At 40.5% G+C, this 19,718-nt stretch overlaps 2 protein-coding genes across 2 annotated transcripts; both read right to left on the reverse strand.

The window, feature by feature from the left end:
- Positions 1-1,480: 1,480 nt before the first annotated feature.
- Positions 1,481-9,427, reverse strand: skp1 (S-phase kinase-associated protein 1). Its single transcript, XM_048269015.1, has 6 exons — positions 9,277-9,427; positions 8,633-8,729; positions 8,398-8,471; positions 7,863-8,006; positions 1,963-2,103; positions 1,481-1,845 (listed from the first exon to the last, which is right to left on the reverse strand). The coding sequence occupies exons 2-6, from the start codon at positions 8,727-8,729 to the stop codon at positions 1,810-1,812; spliced, it is 492 nt and encodes a 163-aa protein (XP_048124972.1). The 5' UTR covers positions 9,277-9,427; the 3' UTR covers positions 1,481-1,809.
- Positions 9,428-10,597: 1,170 nt separating this feature from the next.
- Positions 10,598-18,337, reverse strand: ppp2cab (protein phosphatase 2 catalytic subunit alpha b). The gene is made up of 7 exons (XM_048269027.1): positions 18,025-18,337; positions 14,700-14,909; positions 12,636-12,809; positions 12,437-12,526; positions 11,806-11,967; positions 11,567-11,685; positions 10,598-11,291 (listed from the first exon to the last, which is right to left on the reverse strand). Exons 1-7 carry the CDS (start codon positions 18,124-18,126, stop codon positions 11,219-11,221), a joined length of 930 nt encoding a protein of 309 aa, XP_048124984.1. The 5' UTR covers positions 18,127-18,337; the 3' UTR covers positions 10,598-11,218.
- Positions 18,338-19,718: the final 1,381 nt, after the last annotated feature.

Genomic DNA, 19,718 nt, shown 5'->3' on the forward strand with positions numbered 1-19,718 from the left:
TTCACAAAGTGGTTATGATCACTGAAGTCTTTTAAAATGTCAGTATATACACTCCAGTAACCCAAATAAACACATCTGTACAGCTTCTTGCAGCTTCTACCAGGTTTTCCATTTAAGGGGTTTAGTATTTCCTTTTGTCTCAGTATCTATGGCACTTTCTCACCGAATAACTTGCATTCTGGATTGGCCAACCAAAGATTCAGAAATTTGTGTTGGCAGTCTTATTTGGTGTCAAGGGAAAGATTTTTCTCCAGTTCATATAAAAATATTCTCTGATCATCCTCAGACTGCTTACCATGGAGCTGAACCATGGTCAGGTCACTGAACAAAAAGGACTTTTCCTTGCCTGGTGCAGTTTACTTTCATTCCATTTCCGTGTTTATTATTTGACCATTTGTCCGAATATGTTCCTCTCTGGCCTGTCAAACTCTTGACTTTTCAGTTGTTGTAAATCTACGTTTTATAAAAGTTGGATCTCTTGATACAGTATATAAGTAAAAAAAAAAGCTTTTATATGTTTAAAACTGTTTTTAGTTTTTTTGTCCCACAAGCAATACATTTCTATTTTTTTTGTTTTGTTTTGAAAGTAGTGTTTCTATGTTTCAGTGTTCTCAGCCTCTTGTTTCTGAAACCGCCATTTTGAGATGATGTCGTTTACCACTGCCACTGTGTGCATGCACTGCCTTAGTTTACCAAAAAAGACAGCTGACTGACAGACATAGCTTTACTCCTAAGGTCATGCTTGCACACTCACCCTTGGAAAACAGACGGTTGCCAGATGGAACAGAGATAAAAGCTGCAGATAGACTGGAGTAGCTCTTTCCACTCGACCAGCCGTGCTCTCTGATGCTAAACAACTGTAGGTCCTTTTTTTTAAACACTTCTATGTCTTGCTTATGTGTTCATGATTTTGTTGGATGTATATTAAAGTATTTTGAAAATGTGTGATTCTTATTGTGAGTTAACAAGCAGAATACAAGAATGACCCAATGGGGAATAACCAGGGACCTCTAAAGGAAGCTAAATCAATGTCATTCATCATAAAATGTATGTTTATACATTTGTGACATTATGTAAAAAGAGAGAGTACACAATCAGGGTTTTGCAGTTACACAAGGGCATTTCTGACTGCAATATTTTGGATTGTTGGAATACTGTATGCATCAGAGAGACCACTCCAGAACACATCAGTCTGACCGCTCCAAACGTTCTGTACTTCACTTTATCTTCCTTCCTTCAATTACAGTGGTTGGTTGCATGGTAAATTGGCAGACCCAACCGTATACAATAACAGTAACAGGCAGAATAAAAATCCAAAACTGAAACACCAACATTTTTATACAAGTGCTTCCAGTTCAGAGTGTCTTTCAATTAATTATATTCAAGCTTCATTAGCAAACCCACAGACCCCCAAAAAAAAAAAAGATCTGTCCTAAAACTTCCTAAAAATCAGTAAACAAAAGGCTGTGTTATATAAAAAAACATTGCATCAAGCTGTCCTACTGTTTCATGGGAAACACAAAACACATGAGGTTGTCTGAAAGAGTGGCTGCTGTTGCTTATATGTGCAATCTCTCACACCTACAAAGAATAGTATTAAAGTCCGCTGATTTTTTAAAATCTTTTTCAACTTTTTTGTTTTTTCATGATCTGAACCACACGACCAATGTCATTGAGCATGCTGTGACTACACTTGAGGGGGGTCTGCCACTCTAGCAGTCTAATATGACAGCTATCCATAAATATGAACAGTGCAGTGCAGCCGGTTCTCTAGCAGAATCCATACGCAGGGCTTGGCTTATGTCTGCCTCACTTCTCCTCACACCATTGGTTTTCCTTGCGCACCTGAAAGAGAGGGAAGATTAGACATGACATCAGATCACACATCCACACTCATGCCAGGTGCCATGCCTTGCACCACCCCCTCCCATCCCCCCCCTATAAACACAATCGGGCTGGTACCTGTGCCTCCTCTTCCTCTGTGAAATCGTTTTTGATATTGAACGTCTTCCGAATCTCCTCCGGGGTCTTCCCTTTGATCATGTTCGCAACCGTCTTGCAGGTGACATCTAACAACCCTTTGATGTCCAAGTAGTTTGCAGCCTGAACAAACAAAAGTAGGGGTGGCAAATAAGATATTCACTCTGTGGGATCCACAGAGCATGGAGGCTTACCTAACTCTGCACCACTACAGTGTGCTGCACAAACTATGGACTGGCCACTGAAATGGAGACCATAATGTTTGGGATTCATAACACCACTGGCCACAAAACATACTTAAGCTGCAATCTAGCAATACATTCATTATATGTACATATATTCAACAGGATTTCTTTTACATTTTACATGTGCAGGATATACAATTCCTTGTTTTTATATATATATATATATATATATATATATATATATATATATAAAAAAAAAACAAGGAATTGTATATCCTAAAAATATAAATAACATTTATCATTTATCTGATGGATCCTAATAATGTGGATTCATGAGGGAAATATCTGATTTTTGGGCACTTCATCATTTAGAAGAAGTGTAATCTTTATGGGCTGTTCACACCAGGAACGATAACAAATGACAAAGATAAGTCTCTTCTCATGTTGATAAATGTGATGTCTGGTGACAATACTCATTTCAACGATTGTGAGTATATGCATTACAAATTCCGGGAGAACAGAGCATGTTAATCATCCTGACAGTGTTAAGTTTGTACATGTCAAGTCAAGTCAAGTCGGCTTTTATTGTCAATTTCTTTACATGCACTGGTCATACAAAGAATTGAAATTTCGTTTCTTACTTTCCCATGCAGACATAGACATGTTTTAAATACAGACATAGACATACTATAGACATAGCCATAGACAATAAACATTAAATTAAAGTGCAAGACTGAAATATAGAACATGTATGTATCAAAATAGAAATATAGGACATATATATAAAAAAAATAGAGGTAGTTGTGTTGTATATTTATATAGTCTTAACAGTTACATGAAGTTTAAACTTGTGCTTGTGTGACCTGTATATTTACATTGATATGCAGTATGCAGTAATTTCAAGTATATCAGGCTTGATGTGAAGCAGCAACACGTTAGGCCCTGCAGTCACAGTGCAGTTCCACAGGGCGGTGTTGGGGGAGGGGGTTAGGGTAGACAGGATCCTAGTTTCCTAGGTTCCTGGCTGGCTGGTGGGTGGGGGGGCTGTCAGTGATGGGAGAGTGGGTAGAGTGTTCAGCATCCTGATTGCTTGGTGGATTGCACGTCACTACAGATACATGTACATCTCTTAAAACTCTTTATTCTAATATTTTGAGATACTAATTTTTGGTTTTCATGACCTGTAAGCCGTAATCAAGTTTACAACAAAAAATTGCTTGAAATATTTCACTTTTGACTAATGAATCTAGAGTATCCACTTTTTGAACTAAATTAAGGGGTAAAAATGAACTTTTCCACAATATTCGAATTCTTTGAGAGTGAAATTAAATGTTTGGAATTGTGAAAAAAACTTTGTTCTTGACAAACAGGTCCAGCTTTTGCCAGCATCGTGAACACCACCACTTTAACACAAAGTCTATGCCTGTTACAAATGAGCATATGAGAGGCCAGGACCTTTTCCCAGAATCATCCGAAAGGGGAAAAGGACCCAACTAAATTATATCTGAATTATATCTTTAGTGAAGAGTACAGCAAAATCAAAGGTGCCTCTCACCAACATACAAGTGTAAGTAATGTATACAAGTACATATTTGGATGGCAAGATGGATGGACCCATATTACCCCATATAATGCATCTGATTGACATTAGGATATCCAGCGTATTTGTTATATCTGTTGGTGAGAACTTGCCTCGCTTTGTGACCCATCACTTGGATGATTTACCACCAGTGACTTAATAGCCTTGATGTCTCTTGCCTGGCTAGTAAGATTGAACGCCTAAGTGTAGAGTTGGCCTCCATGAAAAATGCTGCGAGTAAGCAGTCGACTGAATGGGAGAGCCTTCGTGGAATAACTTCAGACATTAACCAACGACTAAGTGTGATTGAGCAACCCAGTGCCAGCAAGGGAAATGCAGCCACAACCATGGCCAGTGAGGGGGCCCAGCTCCAAGGACCAAGTCACAGGGAGCCTGCACCCGGACCATCGGCGTTACCCGTCACCGAGGAGACAGCTGGCGGGGGGATCGAGGTGGCAATGTCCCCTGCATGGAGCTGTGTATTAAAGCATGGCAAGCGCAAGCAACGTCCTGTAAAACGATCTACTGCTGCAGGTCAGAACAAGACTAGTTCCTCTCAGAGAGAAGACCACCTATGGAATAGTTGGAACTGGTGCAGTGGAGAACATGCATGCAGTGACAACTAAGCTGGTGAGCGCCGCAGCTGTGGCCAGAAGGGACCTTTGTAAGGCGCTTCTATGAGAATCGCAAGCCTAGGGCTGCGGTAGGGGAAGGTGATAAAGCATCACCTTCGTCACAAAAATGAAAATGAGTATTTGAATAAGCCTGCTTTTATAGGGTTTTGCATAAGGAAAAGTAAATATATACATCCATATTTGTCTTGGGGGATCTGAATGCTGATATATCAGATACTAACTCACTTTTTGGTCAACACCTGACACAATTCTGCAAAGATAACAAGGTTATTCTGTCCACTAATGAATTACTGCCAGCTGATAGCTATACACATGTGAGTGAAGCTTGGCATACTACATCCTGGTTGGACCATTGTATATCTACAGTTGATGCACATAACTGTATAAAGGAGGCTGAGATCCTATATGGTTTGGCCACAGCAGACCATATTCTTGTCTCTATGTTCATAAATACTAAGGGTCTACCTGAAGCTTGTCTGTAGTGACAGCCATAAACCAGGTGAGACACTGGACTGGACAAGGCTCACAGAAGGTGACCTGAAATATTACAAGTTACTGACTGATGGGCACTTGAGAAATATTGAGTTACCTGTTGATGCAATTATCTGTGTGGAAGTCAACTGTAAGAATGTAAGTCCCAATAATGACCTATGTGCAATGTATGATAGAATTGTGAACTGTCTAGTTGATGGAAGTGAACCACTAAGAAGTAAAGTGGTGAAACAACATATTGTAAGACCAGGGTGGAATGACTGTCCATGATGTTCATATGGAGGCAAGAGATGCATTTAGAAGATGGGTTTTAGCAGGCAAACCTAGGCATGGCCCAGTCTGTGAGTACAAGGTACGGCCTAATGTTAGGTTCAAATATGCTGTGCGTTTTACAAAAAGAAATGAGCAGACTATGAGGGCGAACTCTATGGCGAGAAAGTTACAAACTAATAATGTTTCTGAGTTCTGGGAGGAGGTGAAAGTGGTTAACAACAGCAAAATGCCACTGCCTTTTAGTATTGATGGCATTACTGAACCTGAAAACATTGCAGAGCTATGGAGGAGACACTATGAGAACATTTTTAACTGTGTGAAGAGTGATGTGTTTAACATAGGCGAGATACCTCACAGTGATGGTGTAGTCATCAGGCCGGAGGAAGTATGTTATGCTATTGACAAACTTAAAATGAACAAAGCTTGTGGGCAGGATAAAATAACAGCAGAACATCTGAAATACCCTAGTCACTAGTTTTACTTGCTCTATGCTTTTCTGGGTTAATGAAGCATGCATACTTCCTGGATCCATGTTATCTGTCTTGCTGGTACCTGTAGTTAAAAATAAGATTGGTAAATTAACTAGTATAGATAACTATAGACCTATTGCACTTGCAAGTATACTATCCAAGGTATTAGAGGGGATCCTTCATGGATAGGCTTGCAGAATACATAGCGTCAACAAATAATCAGTTTGGCTTTTTAGAACAAGCATGGAACTGATCTGTGTATTTATGCACTGAAAGAAATTGTCCATAGGTTCAGATCATGCAATAGTACAGGCCTTTGATCGTATAAATCAGCGGTTCGCGGACCACCTTTACATCCTGACTCGGCTCGCGTACCCCCACCATCCGCCACACATAAAAACGTAACACATTCTATTGACGCATTCCAGGCATCATGTTTAATTAGCCGCCCTACATGATAACAAAAAACAAAATCAAAATGTGCAACTGGTCTATGAGCTCTCACGCTAAAAAAACAGTGTGGAGAACCACATTAGAATGGTTAGATAGCACCTCACTGCAAACCACGCACTGTGGCTTTGGGCAGTCTGTCTCCCAATCCATGTGAAGCCTAGGCCTATATGCCTCATCATACTTTCGTTTTCTTCGCACAGTCTTTTCTGTCTTGTCCTTTCTTTTAACCCCCTGCACTCCACCTTCATCACTCCTCCCCCCATCCCATTCCATCATTACCTGTCTCCTGCTCTGTTTCTCTCCCTCCTCCTCCTCCTCGTTCGCTTTAATTAGGCCTTTTGGACAGTGTCCTTGTTTTTAGCCAGTTTTCCATGTTTGCACAGCCTTCTAGCCTATACTTCCATGAAACTAACACGCCAGTTATTCTGGCTGCCCGCAGGAAATCACGTGCATTGTGGGTAGCTTATTTTTTTAATGAAAACATAGCCTATTATAGTTTTAAAATGATTTCCTTTAATTTCATGTTTCCATATCATTATAACCAGATTCGAAAATTATTTATTAGTTATGAATTAATTAGATTATTAATTAATTAATCATTTTTAACACCTTTCCGACATTGCCCTTTTCATCTTGCGTACCCCCTAGTGGCAGCTCGCGTACCACCGCGGGTACACGTACCACAGTTTGGGAATCCCTGGTATCAATCATGGGAAACTGTTTGGTAAACTGCATGAGTGTGGTGTCCCCTCTTACCTAATCAAGATACTGCAGTTCTGGTACTCTCACCAAACTATGCAAGTCAGGTGGGGGAGGAGTTTGTCAATGCCCTTCCATGTCTCCAATGGAGTGTGTCAGGGTGGAATTCTGTCTCCACTGCTATTCAATCTGTACATGGATAATTTATCTACGGAACTAAAGGGCTGTACAACTAAAGGGCTGTACAACTAAAGGGCTGTAGAACTGGCTGCTTGGTGGGGGATAGTCTCATTAATCATATGCTCTATGCTGATGATTTGGTGGTACTGTCTCCTTCCAGTGCTGGCCTGCAGCAACTTCTTAGAATATGCTCTCAATATGGAGTAATGTTTGATATAAAATTTAACTCAATGAAGAGTGTGATACTGATCACCAGAACCAAGGAGGATATGAAGTGTGACTATCCTTCTTTCTTGTTGGCAGGTGAACCACTAGAGGTTGTAAAGAAAGTTAAATATCTGGGACAAGTGATAAGAGATGACCTCTGTGATGATGATGTGCAGCGTCAGTGTGGAAAACTGTATGGGCAGGCAAACATGCTGGCACGCAAATTCCACATGTGCACTCCTGATGTTAAAATCTCACTCTTTAAAACTTATTGCACTCCACTGTATACTGCCCACCTATGGTGTAATTTTAGTGAGTCGAAAATGAAAAAACTTCAAGGGGCTTATAATGATGCACCGAGAATTGTGCTTAAAATTCCTAGGTGGAGTAGTGCCAGTGAAATGTGTGTGTCTAACAATGTGCCCACTTTTAATGCTGTTTTAAGAAATTGTTTGTATAGATTCATGTGCAGACTGACAGGGTCTAAGAATATCATTAGTGTGTCCATAGCTGATGAGTGACACAAGGTACACATCTTGCTTTTAGAAACATTGGACCCGAAGCCTGTATATGGGTTATAAATGATGCCTCATCTGCATCATTCTTAAATGTTTTGTATTGTTTTATATTTATATATTTGTACTGTGTTGTCTCTATGGACCTTTGTGTATTGAATAAAGTTGAAAGTAAAGTATCAGGGGGAACCTACCAGAATAAGTTCAAAGAGTGTGCCCTGGTCAACCTTGAGGAATTCTTGGTCCCACACAGGGATGTCGTCTGTTCTTTTCTCCTTGTTCTCATCGTCTTCGGGGGGAGGGGGGTCATCTTTGTGATGGGTGCACCACTGGATTACCTTCACACCACAGCACAGGTTGAGATAATAAAATAATATTATGAGTTTATGTGCTGATCTGCTGGTGTGCCAAAAGCAGCAACTAGGTAAGTATACGTCCTGAATTTTGTGCGTAGGAGGAAAACACGTGGAAGCCAACTTCAGTGCATAATCTTACAACCATTGACCAACTAGCTGCTTGACACTGCAGTATCTGCAAAAGTAAATGTTGGGAGAAATAGGCTATCTAACTGTAAATCTCTCGCCAAACCTTAGTCTAGGAAGAGATGGCATTTACAAACTCAAAGCATGGTGTCCTGTGTCACACAAAAATACAAAGAACACAGGAACATTCACAATTTATTTTCATTCCACAAAATTAAATAGTTTTCCGTTTCTAAGGTCGGACTACCTTTTTGAGTATGGCTGCATTCACATTTGGTAAAGGCACTGGATCATCATCTCCTTCATCGTCCATCCCCAAATCTGCCAAATGAATTCACTCATATACATGAAATGACTGGTGGTAAAATGACATTTTATAGCTTTTGACATGTTTTTATCTTTACAGTTCAAGCAACGGTCAAGCAAGCAACCTAAATGTGAAGAAGAAACATCAAAGACCAAAAGACTGCCGATCATCTTACCTTCCAACATGGTCTTGATGGTCACTGACTGTTTTGCGATTTCTACATCGACCTCAAACAGCTCGCCATCCGAACTCTGCAATTTTATAGTTGGCATCTGAAAATAATGACAATGCATTAGCTATAACACGATGACAAAAATCCAGAATTAACCAAATGCACACAGACGCAACACAAAACAGCACAATCAAGAGCAACAATAGCTAACGGGAGAAATTGAGTTAACGTAACATATATGACAGCGCTAGCAAATAAACCCGACACTAATTTGACGTTGCTAGTCTTCTTCAGCATCCTGACAGTTTACTCATCTCTCCATATTTCAGGCAACAGGACCACTCACTGACCAAGTGGAGAGTGGCCATAACCATATAGTCAACACATCGCATTTTGGCAAATTAACCCCACATTGAACACTACACTGAATAATTTCAGCTTGCAGGCATCAGTACACTACTAAGCTGGCCAACGTTGACCATAAAGCTAACGTTTCGCCATGAGGGCCGTACAGTGTGAGCTAACGCAACACTAGCCTCACTGACAATGTCAGGTATCTCTGTGAGGTTAGCTGATTGACAGATAAGACATTCAAATATTTAACAATATTTTTGGTATAGGCACTTAGCAACGGCGGTTGTCATCACCTTATGTGAGGCTCTTAGCGAATAATATCCCGAAAACAACAGCAGGTAGGTCCTGGTTAGTTTCGCAACAAAGCCCACAACAACTATTCAGAGCTTGCGCCGTGCACTCAAAGATCAACGTCAGGACCCACGGTTAGTAGTCCTTTGCTCTGCCTAATTGGTTCTTATCTGGTTTTATGCTATCGTTTATGCTTGTACCGTCAGTGTGTTTTTATGGACATTTCACATTTAATTGAAGAGCTGAAAAATGACCAATTGAAGCCACTCATAAATCCCTTCAGATGGGAACGCAAATGTAATTCTGCTAATCTACTATTTATAAAGCACTGTACGAGTCTCATGAGGTAACAATTACGACATAACATACGTGTGTCTATAAACTCTGGAAACGACTTGCAAATGATCATTCCTCGAGTCAATCCCCTTAAAAATAGCAATATTTTATGCAGGCTCGTATTTGGACGAATCAGTCTTGACTAATACCAGAAAAAAATGCGAATGTGTTTTCTTGCCCAATAAATGAATGTACAGACTGAGCGTTTCAAAATTCCCAAAACCATATGGTGTTCAATCGAAATGTTAGACTACGTTTCTACGTCTGATTATGTATGCATAGGTGACAATCTGTCACTACCAAGCTGTCCGTTTTATCTTGTATATATTTACTCTCTTATCACACTTATGTAGGCATATTGTGTAGCCTGTGCAGTGTGCATGCATGTAGTCATTTATTGCATTTCAGTGTCATTTTATCACTGCAGGATTCAGCACTCCCCTCTTCTCCGATTCCCTCATTCAGCCAGCAGAGGACGTGGCAAGCTGAGTGAGCACCACACTACACTATCCAAACATTAAAATCTGTGCTTAAAATACCCTCACTGGAATTTCAGTACCAGCAATTAGTTCTCATTGGTAGCAGCTTCCTCACTCAAGTAACGTTAACTACAATGTATACTGGGTGCAGCAGAACAAAAAAAAAACTGTACAAAACAATGTGTTCTTGGTTGTGATCCACCTGTGTAAACATTTGTCCATTGCACTAATGTACATTCCAATAAAGGGTTTTGTCAGGTACAAATGAGGAATTATTTTATCCATTTTGTATTATTTAAAGCAGTTTCTTAAGGTAACTCTGGACTCCACTGGCAATAATGTAAATGTAAATATGTCTTTTAGGCGATTGTTCAACTATCTAGGCAAGGGTGTGTTGTAAAAAACACGTGGAACTGCATGACAATCACCTGAGACGCCCTTCTTTAACACCAGGTTAGTTTGTTCTAATAAAGGCTCGTTTTGTGTGAATGAAAAATTAAGGAGCATATTGTTCTTTACTTCCACCTTTATTATTCAGTTGGTGTCCTCAACATAGACTCCAGCAAAAGTACTAACTGGAACCACTTCCACAATAGCCTGATGACTGTCAGTTCAACATAACCGAGTTAATGTCTCTTATTCATTGGAGGAGTTGAGTCCTGTTGTGTTTTTTGGGGTATAAAAAAAATGACTAACCGGAGAAAAGAAGAAAAAAAAAAAATACAGATCACTGAGTGAAAATATTTGACATCTGACTCGGGGTTACATTTTCACCAGATAAAAAAGCAGAGTGCAAACTCTTCAAATATATGTATAAAAAAACATTGCAGGGTTTGTAAAACAGACCAGGGTGCTCTTAAATGCTACTAAAGACTGATGGAAAAGAAAGAAAACAAGAAGAGCTAAGTGGAATCTGATCGTACAGTCATGATCTGAACAGTCTACTTAATATCATTTTGAATATGGCACACCTTTTGGTCCATGTACGCACTTTTTTTCTGGATGCTTGAATCGTTTTATATCTGAATGCAATGCACTTCCCACGGTTGCCTTGTCCCTCCTATCGGTTTTCAAGCTGAATGTAGTTTATTAAAATCATGGCAATACTGTACTATACAGAGTTAGGAGATTACAGGAAGTAGTCAGGAGTGCGGCGAGTCACATGAGGCTCTCCTCTGCGAGGCGCAGGGTCAAACTGCAAGCTGGAGACAAAAACAAACAAACAAACAAACGACTCCATTAGTTGCACTTCCACAACTACATTCTCACAATGTCATATCAACCTACCTACATGCACACGCACAACATAAGATGACATTTTGGGTTACTTGTCTTGTACATTTGGGTACATGCATTAACATACACTCAACAAGCTTGCATCTTATTAAAGATGATTCCCTTTTAAAAAAAAAAAAAATCAGGTCAATGCTCCAGGTTGTAGATGAACAAAGAGAGTAGTCATTTAACAGTTACTTACAAGGAATACTTCAGGGTGTCATCAAGTTCCATGATAGCCGCCTGGTTACCACATCGATAGCAGTAATTGGGTGCACTGAAGATTGTTACCACATTACGATCATGACACCAGTTGTACCCCTACGGACAAAGAGAAATGGATTAAGTTTCCATGATCAAAAATCTGGTGTTTGTTGGTTTTGTTGTCTACTGAAAATAAGTCAAGCAGAATTACTTGCCAACATTTCAAAGGGAACTCACCTCCATTACAAGTTGGTGAGCTCTGGACACCAGAGTAAGGCCATTGGCATGGTTGAATGTTTCAGATATGTCCTGCCCAAAGGTGTAGCCAGCACCTCTGGGAGAAATACCCCAGCCCCCACGATCATCGGGATCTGACCACAGCAAGTCACACATGGGCCCCTAAGGAGAAAAGAGATGTTAGCTATTGAATAGTCACAGGTAATCATTTTTTTTTTTAGGTAATGCTAATTACCACAACAGACTGCTAGATGCACACAGTAGGACCACGCCAAGGAAAGCCAAGTTCTTCTCTCTTAATTAAAAACAGGAAGTTCTGCTCTTATCACTCTGGCATGGCTGCTCATCAAACCTGCTGACAGCTACTCACGACCTGGCAGATCAAAACTGTTGTGGTTCACTTCATTTAAAGAATGTCTTTTGGTCAGCCATTCCAGCGGAGCTTAGGCGGGACATGCAGAGCTGGTATAACTGGTACTGTTTAAACTTTAAACAATTCAAGAGCCAATTATCAGAGGGACATACAAGCACATACAAGTAGACAAACATGAAGGGCTCTTTTGCAGTCCCATTTCCTTAAATACCAAGTTGTAATTGAGCAAATGTTTGACTGCAAAAAAGTTAGTTATACCTCATGTGGAACTTCTTGTAAACGGTCCAATGCTCGAATGTGATCCAATGTGTCTATGGATGGCGAGAGTCCTCCATGAAGACAGAATATCTGTAAAAAAGAAAGTCAGTCAGAATGAAACCACTTGCATCATAACATGTCAGATCAAGCCCTTATAACGGAAAGAGGAATCTGCATTAGAGAAAGCAGGAAGTCTTACCTGACCGTCTACCAAGGCAGTGAGAGGAAGGTAGTCAAAGAGGTCTGTGAAGTATTTCCAAACATTGGCATTGCCATATTTCCTTAGGCACTCGTCATAAAAGCCATACACTTGTGTAATCTGTCTGCTTTCGTGGTTCCCTCGAAGAATTGTTATACGTTCCCGGTACCTAACCTAAAATGGCAGTGACAACACAACTCAAGAGTCTGGCCTTTACAATCACATATTCAGCACACACCTGAAGGTCACACCTCATTTTCTGTACCAAGCAAAAAAGTTCATTTTTACCATGAAACTTTGTAGTCGTTTGATTTATTACACATTTGAATACAGGTATAAATTAACTCTTATTGGGTGTACAATTACAACACACCCACCTACCCACCTACACATGCCCTAGGAGTGTTTCGGCAGAAGAACTTCAGTAACAACTTGTCGGACTGGGGCGCGTTTCCCAAAACCATAGTTGCTAACTAAGTTAGCAACTTTGTTGGTTGCAAAGCAATTTCCCATTGCCAACCAACTAAGTTGCTAACAGGTTAGCAACTATGGTTTTGGGAAACGTACCCCTGAACACTGCTAAAACGCTTAAAAAACGATTTTTATTATCAATGTACATTTTAGTGACATTAGAGCAAACTAACTTATTCTGCAATACCTATGCTCTCATTGTCAGTTGGTATGGTCATGTAATGTTGGAAATAGTGTGTGTTGGATGTAGGGTTGCAAAGGGGCGGAAAATTTCCGGAAGTTGGGGAATTTTGGAAATATTCCAAATTGGAAACTTTCATGGAATTAAAGGAAATTATTAGCCTGACGAGCCAGACCCACATTAAAATGTAGGGTCTGGGCACTCACCGTTCGCAGTGCTCAGTCCGAGGGGCGGGATAATCGGTTGCCTTTCTAATTTCTTCTGCACGCAATAGGACAGCGTTATGAGTCCCATGGTTTCCCACCAGCGGAGCTAGTTGGCTAGTTCAAACTTTTGCCAACTTAAAAAAAGCTTAACTCGTGTCACACTGTTCGCCAACAGCAACATTATCTTATTTGTTTTCAAGTAGCAGGGAATTCAAGCCAAACCGGTACAACTCTGCCATCAATCGTTATGTTAAGCCCGCTTAACAACTCTATACACGATTTGATTGGCCTGATAGAAGTTTAATTTTTCGAGCTCACAAGCCAACAGAGAGTTGCTAGACTAGCCCTGGCAGCAAATGTAATTTGTTGCCGCTAGGGTCCGTCTAGATTTCTAGGCTAGGAAATTATGGGAATTAACGGGAATTAACTGGGAATTTTGGGTAATTCATACAAACTGTTTCGTATACAAACATTAACATTTTGTTTCGTAATAAGCAATATGATTTGTATGTTGCCATTTTCGCTTAGCTTAGCATACAAAGCTAGCTAGCATGCTAGCGGGAATCCCATTCACTGCCTATGGTTTACTAGCGTGCTAAACTAGCAACACTGAACTGCCCAAGATACACCACACCACTCAACAACAAAATCCGATTGGTTGGAACATTTTTCCCCATGCATATGAACGCACCATAGGTTTCCTTTATGTCTAGCAGCCTATGCCGATTGCTTTGTGCATGTGATTGACATATGTGGAGGGTAGAAATTAGACTGAAATTGTATTAAATCAGGTTGTTTTAACTAATATTAGACTGCAAGATGGGGTTGTCCACTACATTTAAGTTCCCTGTTATAGACTAACTTGCCATATTAACAATTCCCAGTTTATTCCCATTAATTCCTGTTTATTCCTGTTAATTTCCATATATTCCCGTTAATTCCCATGGAAAGTTTCCAACTTTGAAAATTCCCGGAATTTTGCAACCTTAGTTGGATGCAGTGTGTGTGTGTGTGTGTGTTATTGTGCTCTAATGCAGTGAGCATATGCTCAGCGTGTATATAGCTGCTGTAACATTGTAATTTCCTGTAAAGGATCAATGAAGTATCTATCCATTTTGTGTTTAAATATAGTAAGCTAAATATGGTGAGCACAGACCAGGATGATGGTCTTCAAAACAATTTGCATGAGAGGACAGGACAGATTACCTTAAGAGCTACAAGGAGTGTGACAGTTTCCACAGAGTAATAGCCTCGGTCCACATAGTCTCCCATGAATAGGTAGTTTGTGTCTGGTGACTTCCCTCCGATTCTGAAGAGCTCCATGAGGTCATGAAATTGGCCATGGACATCGCCACATACTGTGACTGGACATCGTACCTCCTGGACATTAGATTCCTTGGTCAATATCTCTTTTGCCTGAGAAAGAAAAACAGACAAAACGGTTTTGTCAATAGAAGTCAGTGAGGGCGAATGTTTCCATGGGGGTGGTGGAGGGAACTATGCCCTCAGACAAACAAATGACTAACAGAAAAAAACATAATGAACATCCTAGTAAACCACTGGAGTTTTCAAAAGCACACAACATAATCTGCATAATCAAGTGATCGATCTGGGGAAAACGAGTCGTAACATCTCCACTCCTAATAGTGCAATTTACGGTTATATATGAAAATGAGAGATGCAGGTTAAAGAACCAGAACTATGACAACATAATGAAGGCATGACTCGTGAATCATGACTCATGTGACTGTTTACTGACCACACTTATCACAAATGTCAACAGTGGTCAAGTTAAAGATTCAGGGACCATAAGGAGCTTCCGTATCATAAATCCCCTGCTGACGAGCGCAAATAGTGCTTGTGGGTCACCGAGGGTGGGTGGGGTGGCTGGATCAGAGCAGGGGATTGAAGGAGGAAGAGTCGGAGGACAGACAAACAAATCCAGTGGGCCTACAGAGATGGGTTGCTGATGACCTAAATTCCCATTCACACGCGCGGCAACAACCAATTCCATCAAGTTCTCCTAGTTTCATACGCCTTGATGTCTTACACACAGTGCTACACTGTAAATCAATTGAACTTATGAATAATAAACAAAAAAAACACAGTAAACATTTTGCTGTTACTGCATCATTCAGTTAAATGGCTACTGGTGAATCTTCCATTGGAATGGTCTTTCTAAACAGCTATTCAACAAGATGATTATGAAAGCAATCTGGACATCCATGTACACACCACCACACTATTTTGTCACCTAGGCATATTCTAATAATTAATATGACTGCAAGCTGGTGGCAGGAGCAAAAGGACTTAAGAGGGTGTTTCACCAGATGTCTAATGTACAGTAAACAATTGCAAAAGAAGACCTTTCAGGCGTTGTGTAACACCAAAACAGCCAGTAATATCTAATGGAAAATATGAATAAATGACTTTGCAGTCAGCAGCATTTGAAATGCCAGCTTGCATTAAAATGTGGCAAACGTCATCATGCTGCCCGGTACTTGAGTGATATTTAGGCCAGGGCCAGCCAGGACAATGCAGTGAGCTCTGCGCTCTCCTCCCCCTGCCTATCCATCGCAAACATAGGTATACCCCACATCAGTCAAATATTGTACTTACAGTCTAAGAGGAGCTCACGCATGAATACCACAGGAGGTTTACACCTCCGAAGATTTCATTTTATTTCAAGCCAAAACACAGTGGGAGTAAAATGATATTAGTGGACTCAAATGCCCACAACACCTGTGAGGTAGAGGTAAGAAGTGACCGTGGTCAAGTGCATAGCCCTAGCCTGGCGTTGATCATTAGTGTTAGCAGCATAATTAGTGTTGTTGATACCAATTTCCAGTCAACTTTTCAGCGGTTAAAATGTTATCGCATGCTAACTAGAAAACCAACTACACTTGTAGCCCACCAAGGTGCCCATGCGTCAACTCCAACAAAGCGGGTTGTGTTGTGAGCCTTGCAATGCCGCTTTGCAACACAAATAAACGATAGACTATTTATCTGGTGTAGCGACACGTTTACCATTTAGACGTCAGACCAAGTGAAAAGCTATAGCAGCTATCCTAGTAAATACAGGGGTTAAATCCTTTCTAAGACCCCTGCATCACATACGACAGAACAAAACGGCTGACTGACCTACTTTCGGTAAACAACTGTAACACCAATCAAGTAGCAAACGACGTTCTAATAAAACAGCCGAGATAATGACACTTGGAATAAAGCAACTTTATCTGAGGTTAGTGTCCAAAAAATGAAAATACCTTAACTTATTGGTTTTGACAGGTGATTATGGGAAGTTGTAACGTAACGTTTGAAAGGTTGACGATATGCCAACTAACTCACACAAACCTGACCGCCGAATGCTTCACCCGCACCTCGGAAAAGTCTTATTTATGCAGTCTATGGGAAAGTCACGCACATCCTCCACACTGCTAGAATTAATCATTTTCTTCGGGTGCTATTCTAGGCCTTGGGCTATGCTGGCAAATGTGTATCATATTCATAGAACTTCTAACATACAGGGTATGATTAAATAAACGTGTTAAATGACAAAGTTCGTTGGCTAGTTTCAAACCTTGAGTCGATCCTAGGCCAGAGGTTAAAAAAAAAAATCTTGTAGACTGAGAGCTAACTTACCAAAAGTTAACTGTCTAACGTTACGCATCTTCCTAGACGGTTTGTTTGGCACTGGTGTCATAATGCTACACATCCTAAGCACGTGCCTTTTAAATAATATTGCAACGACATTTGACATTGCATGTTATTTATCGTGCTGATAAATGTTACGGGGTGGATGTGGACGACACGCAAAATGATCCATATAAACGAGATTTACCATAGGAATCGGCGCCATTTTAAGAATGTCTAGCTTGCTAGTTTACTATGTAATATTAGCTGGCTAACTGCTAACGTTATTCAGGAAGACAGTATCCTACACACAGAACAACTGGCAATGTATATATTTCACAAAAATACAACTTAAAAGACACTGAACTAACGTTTTAACACACACTACATTCAAGAGCCGCTAGTTCACTGCTATTTGTGGAAAAAGCCTAATCTAAAGTTAGCCAGAATAACGCCACCAATTAAAGTTAGCTACTAACCAAAGCTAAGGTATGCTAACCGGGCAGCTAGTCTAGCTTGCTAACGTTAACCATTTTGGCGAACTTCAATCCAAAATCGTTTGGTTCTTCAAGATAACAACCATTACAACATTATCGATACCTAAGTTGAAGTCACGTTAGCTCAACAGATGAAATAGTTCATCTCTGATGCGTGCACAGACGTATGGTTTCATACGATTCACGATTGTCAAGAATTCGATAAAATGGGGAAAAACTTCAGTAGTAGGCTACACCGCCATCTTTAACCTAACGCTGGGTATGCGCTCTTCTGTTAGCAATGCTGGAGTGCCAATGGCAGGTTTACTTGCTAATGCATATCGTGCTTCAAAGGGGGGAAAAACACCAGTCAACGTTGCATCGAAGTTAAGGTTTTGAGTAAATGACAAAATAACATATACCTTTTCACACAACGACTTGACTTGACTTTCCGAGAGCTGTTTGCATTCATTTAGTTGCTCTATCCATTGATCGAGTTCCTTCGTAAACGCCTTTTCGTCCATAACTGTTGTTTCAACCGGTTCAGCTATTTTGACTATTACAAAAAAAACCTCCCACAGATTCCTGTACCCTCCCCCGTTTTGTGAAATTATGTACCGAATTAAACTGGTTACCGAGAATATGAGCTTCTACGGTCCCTCGAAATGATTGATAACTAAATCAAGGCGAAATCGGACGAGGAACTACGAAGACGTCAGACTCCTTCGTCCCACCCTTAGCAATCTATCTAATACTGCAATTTCATTGGTTTCCCAACAGCGATGTGCTTTTTCATTGGCCGTCACGTAAACATTGTATGAAATGCGCAAGCAAATTGCACACTGCAGTTGCTTACCACCAGGCGATACAAGTATTACATGTATCAATTGGTTTGAGCCACAGAGCCGCGCCCTTAGACTATGATCATGCAGTCATATGTTTCAAAATAATTAAATAATAAAACGTAATTTTAGTCTCTCTCTCTCTCTCTCTCTCTCTCTCTCTCTCTCTCTCTCTCTTTCAATTCAGTTCAAGTGTGCCTTATTGGCATTACATTGCCACAGTGAAACAATTAAATACAATGTTTACAGAATATAAAAATATGACAAACATGCATCTGAGATGAAAAGACTGTGTGTATGCCTGTGTTCACATGCATGTTTGCATGAGAGAAAAAATGACCTCTATAGAAATGTGTGTGTGGAGGGGTTGGTGGTAATGACAGGGTGGGTCTCTCTGTGTGTGTGCGTGTGTGAGAGAGAGAGAGAGAGAGAGAGAGAAAGAAGAGTGTGTGTGTGTGTGTGTGCCTACGTGCACCTGTGACGTATCCGTCAAAAAAAGTGAGCACGAGGCCAGAGTGATGGCAAATAATCATTCCTGCCTCAAAACCTGGGATGCTGCTAAAAAGGTGCGGTCTAGAATCATTGTGGAGACATGGATAGGCAGTGGCGCAAAAAGTGGGTATGCGCTATATGCGGCGCATAGGGGCGCAGCACCATGGGGGCGCCAAAACGATGGTAAAAATAAATAAATAATATATTTGGTATTTTCTATATGTAGCTACTGCTGTCCGTTTCTAAATCATTTCAACATTTTCTCAATGTTCTATAACATTTTAGAGGACTAACAGGCTAGACTAGGCGCCCTATCTCATAAGATTCCATCATAGAATTTGGACATAGAAGAGGGAGTGGGGGCGCCGTCAGCGCTGAGCGAGCAGGTAGGCCTACGAGTAGTAAGTTGCCGTCTATGGAAAAAGTTGGATACAGCAAAAAAAGCTGTTGGCGGCTAAAAATAGAAAAAGAAAGAGAGAAAAGGAGATGGCATGTCAAGGGATGCAACAGCAGTTAAATAAGTGGACGGTGAAAGGCAACAGGTAGGATTTAAAGTGATGACGTCTGTGCTTGGAGGCTTGCAAATATGAATGTTACATAACAGACTAACTAGCGTTTGTTAAGCATAATGCCGATTGAAACAGCCTATTCCATTCAGATAGCTAGGTGGCTACCATGCTCATACTGCACTTTTAATGGCCAACTGCAAACAGAAATGTCACGCTAGCAGCAACTCATTACATGTTTTCATATCCTAACAATGAAGGCTCCTTGTAATAACT

Source organism: Alosa alosa, chromosome 2, assembly GCF_017589495.1.
Source record: "Alosa alosa isolate M-15738 ecotype Scorff River chromosome 2, AALO_Geno_1.1, whole genome shotgun sequence".
NCBI classification, from domain to species: Eukaryota; Metazoa; Chordata; class Actinopteri; order Clupeiformes; family Clupeidae; genus Alosa; species Alosa alosa.

What these genes read in the sequence shown, in the direction of transcription:
- ppp2cab (XM_048269027.1), bottom strand. Translation starts at nt 18,126, where the DNA reads ATGGACGAAAAGGCGTTTACGAAGGAACTCGATCAATGGATAGAGCAA. An exon ending in TCAAGTCGTTGTGTGAAAAG is followed by an intron (nt 14,910 to 18,024) that starts GTATATGTTATT and finishes TTTCTTTCTCAG; the next exon opens with GCAAAAGAGATATTGACCAA. An exon ending in CTCACCAACTTGTAATGGAG is followed by an intron (nt 11,686 to 11,805) that starts GTGAGTTCCCTT and finishes CTTTGTCCGTAG; the next exon opens with GGGTACAACTGGTGTCATGA.
- skp1 (XM_048269015.1), bottom strand. Translation starts at nt 8,729, where the DNA reads ATGCCAACTATAAAATTGCAGAGTTCGGATGGCGAGCTGTTTGAGGTC. An exon ending in CATCAAGACCATGTTGGAAG is followed by an intron (nt 8,472 to 8,632) that starts GTAAGATGATCG and finishes TTCATTTGGCAG; the next exon opens with ATTTGGGGATGGACGATGAA. An exon ending in CACTCTTTGAACTTATTCTG is followed by an intron (nt 2,104 to 7,862) that starts GTAGGTTCCCCC and finishes TTGTTTGTTCAG; the next exon opens with GCTGCAAACTACTTGGACAT.